Source organism: Vicia villosa, linkage group LG2, assembly GCF_029867415.1.
Source record: "Vicia villosa cultivar HV-30 ecotype Madison, WI linkage group LG2, Vvil1.0, whole genome shotgun sequence".
NCBI classification, from domain to species: Eukaryota; Viridiplantae; Streptophyta; class Magnoliopsida; order Fabales; family Fabaceae; genus Vicia; species Vicia villosa.
This window is the reverse complement of record NC_081181.1, coordinates 206633164-206645073: the sequence shown is the minus strand read 5'-3', so window position 1 is coordinate 206645073 and position 11910 is coordinate 206633164. Positions and strand designations below refer to the sequence as shown.

The following is an 11910-nucleotide window of genomic DNA, read 5'->3' as shown; positions in this document are numbered from 1 at the left end:
AGGGGTAATCATTTCAAGTTAGCTATTGGATCGATTATGCATTCAAATCAATAGGAATAAAAACAAACCAACCGAAATTAGAAAAATGAATGAATACAACATCGGATCTCATGAGATAACAATATAAACAAAATACAACATCTTTTAACACACTATATTATAACCATTTACCAAAATCTGAAAACCAATGTGTTAAACATCCAAAAAAAGTGGTCCAATTTTTCTTTTTGAAAAATCACGATCTCTTGATTGACAATGTACTTTTTGCAAATAAGCTCTTCGAATGTTATCTTGGTCATTTGGATGATAATATGAAATTTGTTTCCTCTCTCCTGGATTAGTTGGAAAAAAAAATTCATATCAACTTCTAAAAATCTCTTTTTCCCATCCATAATTACCTTAAAAGTGTTGGTAACTTTCTACTTTCAACAACTTCTTGAGACTCTGATTTAAATTTTCTTTTAAAATATTTCTTAATTTTTAGAAAACTAAAAAAAAATTAAAATTTATATCCAAAAATGAAAAAGAACATTAATCTTAATTCAAATACTCATGGTCAACAAAGTTAAGTTCTTCTTGATAAACACCAAATAAAAAAACTATTTCTATAATTTTACAATATTAAATAAGAATAAAAGATAAAAATAAAATTGATTAAGAAAAATATACCTCTAAATATTAGTTGTAAATGACTCAAATGGTAGTGGTAGTAAACAAAGTCACAAAATCAAATTAATGTTGAATTTGAACTCTGAAAAAAAATAATGGTGGTAGAAGAAACAAAAAATATGTTAAAAGAGAAGATTGAATATTCGGTAAAAGATAAAATGTAAGTAAAATTAAGCGAGAAAATGGGTGGAGATTATAATTAGATTTGAAAAGTCAAAATGATTAAAAAAATAGAAAAAAATAAATTGTATTAATTACAAAAGAAATTGAAGAGTTAAAGTTGTAGTGGGTGGATAAATATAAGTTAATGGGGGTAGTTAATATATGAGGTTGAAAAATGATTGATACTAATTAATTAAAGAAATTTTTTGTGGGGGCATGTGCCCCCAACACCACATAAGTGGATCCGCCCCTGCCATTAGACAATTAAAATTTTAAAAATTCTAGACAACAAAAAGAGTATTAATCCTCTCATACTCACTTTTACTGAAGACAATTTCTCTGATTCTACCATATACACCGTTTCTATAATATTTGAATTATTCTTTAATATAATAATATGCTATGAGTTAAGTTGAATCTATCCTATATATTTAAATCTTTCACCAAATAGTTAATAGAAACACATTTTATCAAGTATTTCAAAAACTGGCTCGTATCAATTGATAGAATTAGAAATTAGAAGGGTAATATTTCAAGTTAGCTGCTGGATCTATAATGCAATCAAATCAATAGGAATAAATAGGAGTGTGAATGGTTGGTTATTTTCATAAACCAAACCATAATCATTTTAAAATCATTTAAATAGTTTGGATTTATAACCATAACCACATTTTAATCAAAATTGGTTATAAAAATGGTTTTTATTCGGTTATTCCTATTGATTTGATTGCATTATAAAATATTTGGATTTGGATAATAACCGGATTATAACCGAATTCAAAATAATTTAACCGGTTAATAATCATTTAATTATATCCGGATTATATGAATGGATAACCAAACCATTAATAACTAAACCGGTTAATAACCATTCAGTTATATCCGGATATTTAAAAGTGGTTTAGGTTTGGTTATGGATTTGGACATCACAACCGGTTATTTTACACACCCCTGGGAATAAAAACAAACCAACCAAAATTAAATAAATTGATGAATAACTAATTTCTATAAATTAGAAAGATTATGTTTACTCGTTTTACCCTCAGAGTTGATTGAAGTTGATCTATTGACAAACGCTTGAGATTTAATAAGGTGTTTCTATCAAGATATTACGTTCAAAATTTACTTGGGGTTAATAATTACTATGTTAGATCAATCCATACACAATTTTGTTCTCTCTTCAATTGGATTTTCGATAGCGAAAGATGTAATTGTTCCATTAGATTACTTTTGGTGATGTTAACATTAAGGTTTATCAAGCTGAAAATGATCTGAAAGAGATCCAAGAGGATATTGCTACTTTTGGTTATACTGACAGTAGGCAGGGGGAGGAGTATAAAGCTCAATATAATCTTGAAATAGCCCTAAGCATGGAAGAAGAGTTTTGGAGAGAAAAATCTAGAATCAAATGGCAAACTCATGGGGATAGGAATACTAAATTCTTTCACACATATGCTAGGATTAGAAGGAAAACAAGTCTTATAAATTCTTTAGTCATTAATGATAATGTGATTTCTAACCAAAACATGCTAGAAAATCATATAGTGGATCATTTTACTAAGTTGTTCAATCAGAATGTTGTTTTGCAGGAGAATGATTTAATTAAAAAAGTTATCCCTCAGTTGGTGAATGACTCTATTAATTATAAAATGACCATGCTTCCCAGTGAAGAGGAGATCCACAAAGCTGTTCATAACCTTAATGCATATTCAGCTCCTGGACCTGATGGATTTGGTGGTATCTTTTTCCACAAGTATTGGAGCATCATCAAAGATGATGTCATAGCTGCAGTCATCCAGTTCTTCTCTCAAGGATGGCTGCTTCCCAACTATAATGCCAATACTCTTATTCTTATTCCTAAGAGTAAATATGTCAATAATATCAGTCACTATAGGCCCATTGCTTTAGCTAATTTTAAGTTTAAATTGATCTCTAAAATTCTAGCTGATAGACTTGCTACCATCCTTCCTTTTTTGATTTCTAAGGAACAGAAAGGCTTTGTGGCTGGAAGAAATATCAGGGATGGTATTTGTATCACCTCTAAAGCTATCAACATCCTCAACAACAAATGCTTCAGTGGCAATGCAACCCTTAAAATTGATATTGCTAAAGCCTTTGATACCCTTAACTGGGACTTCCTCATTGAAACTCTTGTTTGTTTTGGTTTTAATGATAAATTCTGTAGTTGGATTATAACTATTTTAAACTCTGCCTGCATGTCCATAGGGTTCATTGGCAATCAAATATGCTACTTCAAGTGCACTAATGGTGTTAGACATGGAGATCCCCGATCTCCTCTTTTATTCTGCATAGCTGAGGATGTTTTGAGTCGGGGCATAACTAACCTTATAAATACTCATCAAATAAATCTTATAAGAGATAACAAAAACTGTCTGCTTCCTTCTCACACACTCTTTGCTGATGACATAATGGTTTTTTCAGGGGTGATTCCAAATCCATTAAGGCTATCTCTGATCTTCTAAAAGATTATGGCAGCTACTCTGGTCAATATTGCAACTGCACCAAATCATTGATCTATGCTGGTGGGATGAGTTTGGCCAGACATATCCACTTGGCTGGGATCATTGGATTCACCAGAGCTGTCCCTCCCTTCATTTACCTTGGAGTTCCCATCTTTGTTGGAAGACCTAAAGCTTGCTACTTCCAACACATTGATGATAACATAAGGATCAAGATCGCTAATTGGAAGGCCAAAGTTCTGTCTATGGCAGGAAGAGTTCAATTAGTGAATTCAACAATTCTGAGTATACTCCTTCAGTGCCTGATTATTTATCACTGGCCTGGAAGCATTGTGAAAATGATTGAAAGGTGGATGAGGAATTTCATTTAGAGTGGCAACACTGAAAAGAAAAACACAGTCACAGTGGCCTGGAAAATTTGCTGCAAGAATAAAAATGAGGGTGGTTTGGGTATTCTTTCTCTGAAGCACTATAACTAAGCCACAAATTTACATCTTTGCTGGAAGTTTCTTAATGATACTCAAAACTGATCTCATGTGCTGAAGGCTAGAGTCTTGAGAAATGGGAGAATCATCAAATATGCTATCAAATCCTCGATTTGGCATGGGATTAAGGAGACATATGAAACAGTGATGGAGAATTGTATGTGGAGTATTGGTAGTGGTAGGAGGGTGAATTTCTAGATTGACAACTGGTTAGGGGAGCCTTTAGTTACCACTTTTCACATAAATGACAAATATCATTTTGCTCTAAACTCAATGGTGAGGGATTGGTGGATTGGAGATGCCTGGTCCATAAAAGATAGCATCCTTCAAGCTTTACCAACTCTGCTTCCTCTTATAGCTGGTGTATCTATTCCTGATGCAGAGGTTGATGATTGTTTTGTTGGGAAGAATGCAAAGGATGGTCAACTAACTCTAAAGGAAGCCTACAATTCTATAGCTAAACCAAGGCCTTGTGTTAATTTGAGATCTTTTCCTTGGGACATTGATACTCCCCCGGCTCATTCAATGATTGTGTGGAGATTCATTCACAATAAATTGCCAACTGATGAGAATTTGAGAATCAAGGGATTCTCTTTTCCTTCTCTATGCAGTCTCTGTAACACTTGCAGTGAATCTTCACCTCATTTGTTCTTCGAGTGTAGCTTTGTCAGGAAAATTTGGAATTGGTTTGCTGGCACCTTAAAAGACAATAGGTTGATTTATAATTTGGAGGACTGTAGGAAGATTATGGAACAACCTTGGTGTCCTCGAGCTAAGGTTGTGGTTCAGGCCAGCATAGCTTGCATATTTCATCAAATTTGGACTACAAGGAACAAAAACAGATTTGAAGACAAAACTGCTAGCTGGAAAACTCGTGTGGGATTGGTGAATGCTCATGCCAAGATTGTTGGAGATAATTCTCGCAGGGGTTCCAACTCTGCCATGACCAACTTTGTTTTTCATAAAAAGTTTGGTGTCCAAATTCATCCTAAGAAACCTGTTGTTGCAAAGGAGGTGTTATGGTCTCCTCCTTTAGCTGGCTGGTTGAAATGCAACATTGATGAGGTGGTTTCTGGAAATCATAAATTGGCTGCATGTGGTGTGCTGTGTCGTGATCACCAAGCCAATCATATTTTTAGCTTATGTGATTTCATAGGCTCGGAGGCTCCCGAAGTTGCTGAGCTTATGGCAGTAATTTTGGCTATTGAAGAGGCAAAAAGGAGGAATATCACTAATCTTTGGCTTGAAACGGATTGTATATTTGTCGTGAATGCTTTTAAGAACCGCTCAATGGTGTCTTGGAAACTTCGTTCTCGTTGGCTAGTGTGCTGGGATTACTCGATCAGGATTAACTTTATGGTAACACATATATAGAGAAACCAATTTTTGTGTTGATTCCTTGGCTAATCTTGGTTTAATTTAGGGTTAAATACATTTTACCCCCTGCCAAAGTAGCGAGATTCGGTTTTCCCCCTTATTAAAAAAAAATTTAGCCTTCGCCCCTTAGAAAACAAGATTCTGTTTTCAGACACCCCCTATCCCTTGTTTGGCTGACTGGGTGTGGTGAGTTGGCACAAAATCTGCTGTTTGCTTGTTATGGTAGACATTTTGAACCACTGCACCATACATGCTTCTTGGACTAAGTTACAAACGAAATATTTATGTATCATATTTTCTACCATTTTTCAAATATAATATAAACCATATATGTTTATTATTATTAATACATTATTTATTTATTAATATTTATTTATTAATAATTTATTTCAATTACAAATTTTAATTTTATTACATAACATTTATTATCCTATTTTTATTAGTATATTATTTTATTTATTTATTATATAGTTTATTGATTATAGTTTATTTTATCAATAATTGTATATACTATATATGTTTATATTATTAATATATTACTTTATTATTTATTTATTTATTTATTTATTTATCTATTTATTTATTTATTTATTTATTATTAATATGTATATATTACATTTTTTTATATTTATTATTAATATACTTTATTATTAATATATGTTTATATATATGTTTATTAATAATAAATAAGTAAATAAATAAAGTAATATATAAATATTAATAATAAACCATTTAATAAATAAATTAAATTTAAATATTAATAACAATAAATAAATAAAGTAATATCTAACTATTAATAATAAATAAATAAAGTATATTAATAAATAAATAAAGTAATATATAAATAGTAATAATAAACACATATATAAACATATATTAATATATTAGTAATAAAGTATATTAATAATAAAATAAATAAAGTAATATATTAATAGTAATAATAAAATAATAAACACATATATAAACATATATTAATCATAAATAAATAAAAATAATATATAACGATTAATAATAAATAAATAAAGTATATTAATAAATATTAATAATAAATAAATAAAGTAATATATAAATATTAATAATAAAATGATAAACATATATATAAACGTAAATTAATAATAAAGTATATTAATAATAAATAAATAAAGTAATATATAACTTGTAATAATAAATAAATAAATTAATTAATATATTAATATATTAATATTAATAATAAATAAATAAAGTAATATATAAATATTAATAATAAACCATTTAATAAATAAATTAAATTTAAATATTAATAATAATAAATAAATAAAGTAATATATAACTATTAATAATAAATAAATAAAGTAATATATAAACGAAATATATATATATATATATATATATATATATATATATATATATATATATATATATATATATATATATATATATATATATATATATATATATATATATATATATATATATATATATATATATATATATATATATTTGCTTTGGAAATTATAACAATTGAGCATTCTGCTTCAATGGTTGGTTACGCGCCTATTAACTCTTGTAACCTGGGTTTGAAACTCTAGTTTTGCAAGTTTGATTATTTGCTTTCCTAAACCATGCCCAGTCAGCAAGATTATAAGTTTGTCATAGAATTGAATACTTAGTTTTCAGTTTTTTTTTATTTAAAAATTTCTCATTAATAGTAAAAAAACATTATTTCATTATTAGATTTATTTTAAAAACGAACAAAACTTTAAAATATTTTTTTTAGCAAATAGTAAAAAATAGAATCTCACCATTAAATTTTTTAAATTTATTCAAAAAAGAAATTAAAAAAGAGCTTCATAGATAAAAACAAACTGATTTAGTTTATAATATAATTTTGACATTTTCAAATGTCGTTTTAAAACATGGGGTTTAAAAAACGTTCATGCGTTTCAACCTGAGTTAATGTTTATACATTTTTTTATTATAAAAACTTAGTTATGAGATCAAATAATTCAATTTTATTTGAATGAGAGGTAAGGTTAAATCAATGTTTTAAAAACCGCATCGAATCAACTGATTTAATCGATTGTATTGTGAATCAAAGATGAATTTAGTTGGACCAACTTTTCAAAACCGTTAGTGGGTCAAAATCGGAATAGAACTGAAAAAACCGGATTGAATCGTCCAAAACCAATCTAACCATAGAACCGGAGTCGATTTTATAAAACTATTATGTTTAAACAAAATGCATCAAATTGATCGTTATTTTATTTTTTTAAAAAAATTTAATATATAAATATTAAAATTTAACATACATTCTCCAATCATAAAAAAGAATTATGTTACAAACATACAAATTTTTAAGTTTTGTCACCCCATTATAATTTTTTTTCCGACCACGCTCTATCATATATTTATTGTAGTTCAACCCGAATTTGCTTTTTGTTGGTTAATTAAGTGTATTGTATTGTTTGGTATTCTTAATTATTTGAACTTTATTTTAACTATTATCTTCTATTATTTTTCTTTTGGTCTGAATTAGTTTAACTTAATTTATTGGAATTCTTTAATTTGTTTAAATTAATATTAAATGAAGGTTGAAATGAAGTGTATCACTGTGTTGTGTTATTATATGTGATCGTACCTGATCAGACTGGATCGTCAATGGCCTGCAACAGCTGGACTTCAAGTGAATGGGAGGTGTACCTGCAAGGTACTCCGATGCCAAAGTGAGAAGAGAGAGCAATCTGAGTGCAAGTACAAGATAGGAGGTGAGAATGAATGAAGTTACCTGACCCTCTAGTAAAAAGGGGTATTTATTATCCCGACGCTGGGCCAAGATCTCCACTTCAAATTGGATGCCCAAGCCCAAAGTGGAGAATGTCATGATTTACGTGAGTAATTGAGATTAGCACGTGGTCTCAGTCCTGGACCAACTACTCCGAAATATCAGGAAGGACACGGTCTTTTCGAAAGAGCGAAGCTCCGTGTTATCAGGAGCGTTGGGAGCTGAAGAACCCTACGAGGAGGAGGGTCCTCGTGACGGGCAAGTGGAACAACTCCCATGTTGTTCCTGCCCAACGTCTTGCTCTGTGTGACGGTCACGACCTTAATCGTTCCGAGTCTTCAGTGACCATGCACTTTGTCGGGCAAGTGGACACACGCTCAGGCAAATTCTAAACGCGTATTTCCTTTGTCTTACGCTGGATTGAACCTTACATTATATCTGGGTTGAGTGTCAGCCTAGTCCAGAACAATATGAACAATATGTACTATCGATATTATTGTATTAAGGTTGTAATTGATTTTTAAAATATTTATTTTATTAATATGTGAATATATAATTATATGTGACACACATATATATATATATATATATATATATATATATATATATATATATATATATATATATATATATATATATATATATATATATATATATAAAATTAGTTTATTTAATAAATAGTTCGACTATAAATTTAACCGGTTAAACCAATTAAATCTTAAATCAAAAGTTTTATCGATTTAATCTCCGGTTTAATTTTTAAAAGATCGGGTTGAACTTGTGAGTTTTTAATTTGAAGATCCAACTTTGACCGCACCTACAACTATGCACTATCAGATCCAACTTTGACCGCACCTACAACTATGCACTATCAGATCCAACTTTGACCGCACCTACAACTATGCACTATCAGATCCAACTTTGACCGCACCTACAACTATGCACTATCAGATCCAACTTTGACCGCACCTACAACTATGCACTATCAGATCCAACTTTGACCGCACCTACAACTATGCACTATCAGATCCAACTTTGACCGCACCTACAACTATGCACTATCAGATCCAACTTTGACCGCACCTACAACTATGCACTATCTCTTTCTAAAACTTTAGTTTTATTGGTGTATATTCATCCTCTCCCGTCTTTTTCTCTTTGCATTGACATCATCTTTCTCTCTCCTCAAACACACAAATCACAACTCACGAGTCACCACAAATAGATCTAACCACCTCACAACAAGAAACATGCAATTCACCATCAAAGATCTCTCACTTCTCTCTTCTAACCATACATTAACAACAAATTCTAACCTCTTCAATTCAAGGTATACTTTTTTTTTCCTTCTTCTTTTCTACCTGCTTCAAATTCATTATACTTTTATTATTATCACTTTCAGATTTTGATTTTGAAATATTATATTCCTGCTTCTTCCCAGATCTTATCACTACGCTGTTTGATTTTTTTTTGGTTCTTAGATAAAAATAAAAGTATTAAGAGCTCAAAAGCTCTGTGGAGATCATAAACCATTGATTTTGTGCCTTTGATTGCGGCTTTGTAAATTTGATTTTGGATGATTTTATATTATATAATTGATTTTGTTGAAAGAGTATTTAAATCAAGTGAATTTATATTTGGAAATTTTTTTCTCTGAAATAAATTTACATTGGAATTTTATATATTATGCAATAATTTATTTCTTATAATAAATTGATTGCACATCATAATTAAGAACTCTCAAATCCGAAAAGGAAAACAGTTTCAATAGCTTACGAATTCAGTGTAGAACTTTAATACTTAGGTTTTTACTTTTTATTGCTTGTTTGAGCATTGGTTAAGTTTTGCGGTGAAAAAAATTGATTTTAATTGAATTAATTTTGTAAAATTGATTCGGCCTAAAAGTGAATAGAAGTAAAGTGATTTATGTTGAAGAAATTTTGAGATTTCAATACCTCCCTCTTTGTTATCATGAAAAGTTTTGGATATGGATCTTTATGCTTTTACAATTGGATTGTGATTGAATGATATGAGCTGTTCAAGTTGCTATTTGTACTTTCATGAATTGGCTTTAGTTTTGATAGAATGAAATTTGTTCACATCTACTACCGTGGAATATTGGAGTCATCTATCAAGAAAAGGTATGAAATTCTGAAAGGTGAATAGATTTGTTTCTCTATGTGCCTTATTGAAAAAAATTATAATTCAGATTCCTATTATTTATTTAACGAAATTATTTTATATGGTTTTGATTGAAGTAATGTTTGGAATCACGGTGAGTTTGTCGAAATTATAGCTACAGGTTTTGCAAAACCATGATATCTCACTGTGATTCTGCCAAACTCACTGTTGATTTTAGGTATTATATTCAGCAATGAAAATACCTAACTGAAGAGTATTGAATGGTTTCATTACGCCCATTAAGCCCTATGGATGCTGAAGTATAAGTAAGAGCATTGTAAATGGTGAAACTCCTTTCCCTCTTTTCTTCTCTCTTCATGCCATACATGCCTTCAGAACTTTAATGTCAGTTCCCTGTTTTTCATGAGATCTACAATGGTAGATAGAGGGTGTGTTCCACTAGTAGTTGGTATGGCCATAAAATATCCCAAGGCATTTTAAGTATTATGGAAGATAAATAGGATGTTGTATGATGATGGTGTTCCACTAGTAGGTGGTATGGCCATAAAAAAATCTCAAAGCATTCTAAGAATTATGGAAGATAAATAAGATATTGTATGATGATAGTGCAGGATAGTGGCAGAAGCCAGCTAAATATTTCGGGGGAATGACAGAGTTGTGGATGGTTAAGTTAATGACAGAAAATCACGAACAGTTAGAACTTAGGAGATTGTTCCGGCAGCTGACACTCTAAGGCGATTTACTTGGCCTTATCCAGTTCGCCCCTCCATAGGTAGCCCTTTTCGAGCTGCTACCAAGTATCTAAGAACTTGGCAAACCCTCCCTTAAAAGCTAGCTATCAATGGGGAGTAACCAAACCACTTAAATACACCGTCGAGTATCTCTAACTTCCTGATGAGATACTTGGACATCCTGTAATGCTTAACTTTCTATCATAGCGTTGCCCCTGAGAGCCGATGTCCCGATGGCTGATGCTCTACGGCGGTTTTCTCGGCGTTATCCAGTTAGCCCCTCCATACTTGGCCCTTTTTGAGCCACTGAGTATCTAAGAACTTGGCAAACCCTCCCCTTAAAAGCTAGCTGTCAAAGAGGATGAACCAACCCACTTAAATACACTAAGCTAGAGCTATTATTATAGAAACAGACAGACAGTATGAAAGCAAGTTATTTGATTTTGTATTTCTTGCTTTCGTCCTCTGCACCAAGATATTAACCAATGAGCAGAGGATTATATAAAAGGCTATTCTATCTTTGACATCTGTTACCTCAATTGGCAAAGAGATTATAGAGCTGATAAGGTTAGAGCAATGGTGGAGGGGAGCTACCTCATGTGCTTTAAAGAAGCTCCTCCACTGATCACGAATGTTTCTAACAGAAAATGATAGCCATAAGATTTCTTTCTTCAACTTATAAGTTGTGCCTCCATTTGGAATATATTTACTATTTCAAGGTTTCTTCTGATCATTCTTAACTATTTTGTTATTGAGATATGTAACTCAACTTCTGAGCACATTACCATGCTTTATTTCTCCTGTAAATATATCAATCATTTACATACAAGGAAAGAAGAATAATGATACTTCTATGGACTTACATATACATCACTTTGATTAAATTTCAATCTAAACCTATTCAAGCAATACAAACTACATATGCTAAACCACCTAACTACTAGTCAATGGTGGTGATTCCTATCAAATCAATGTTAGTTTGGTGGTTAACTTTATGTAGATCATCGGTTAAACAAGCTTGATAGTAGGTTAAACAAAGTAAAGTATGAGGAGCATTATTCTCCTGTAAGAAAGTCATCAATGCTCACAAAGTATATAATAGC

At 30.7% G+C, this 11910-nt stretch overlaps 1 protein-coding gene across 1 annotated transcript; it reads left to right on the top strand.

Annotated features, from left to right (window-relative positions):
- The first annotated feature begins 4069 nt into the window (after window positions 1-4069).
- On the top strand, window positions 4070-5170 carry LOC131651161 (uncharacterized). The gene has a single exon (XM_058920829.1). The coding sequence runs from the start codon at window positions 4070-4072 to the stop codon at window positions 5168-5170; it is 1101 nt and encodes a 366-aa protein (XP_058776812.1).
- Window positions 5171-11910: the final 6740 nt, after the last annotated feature.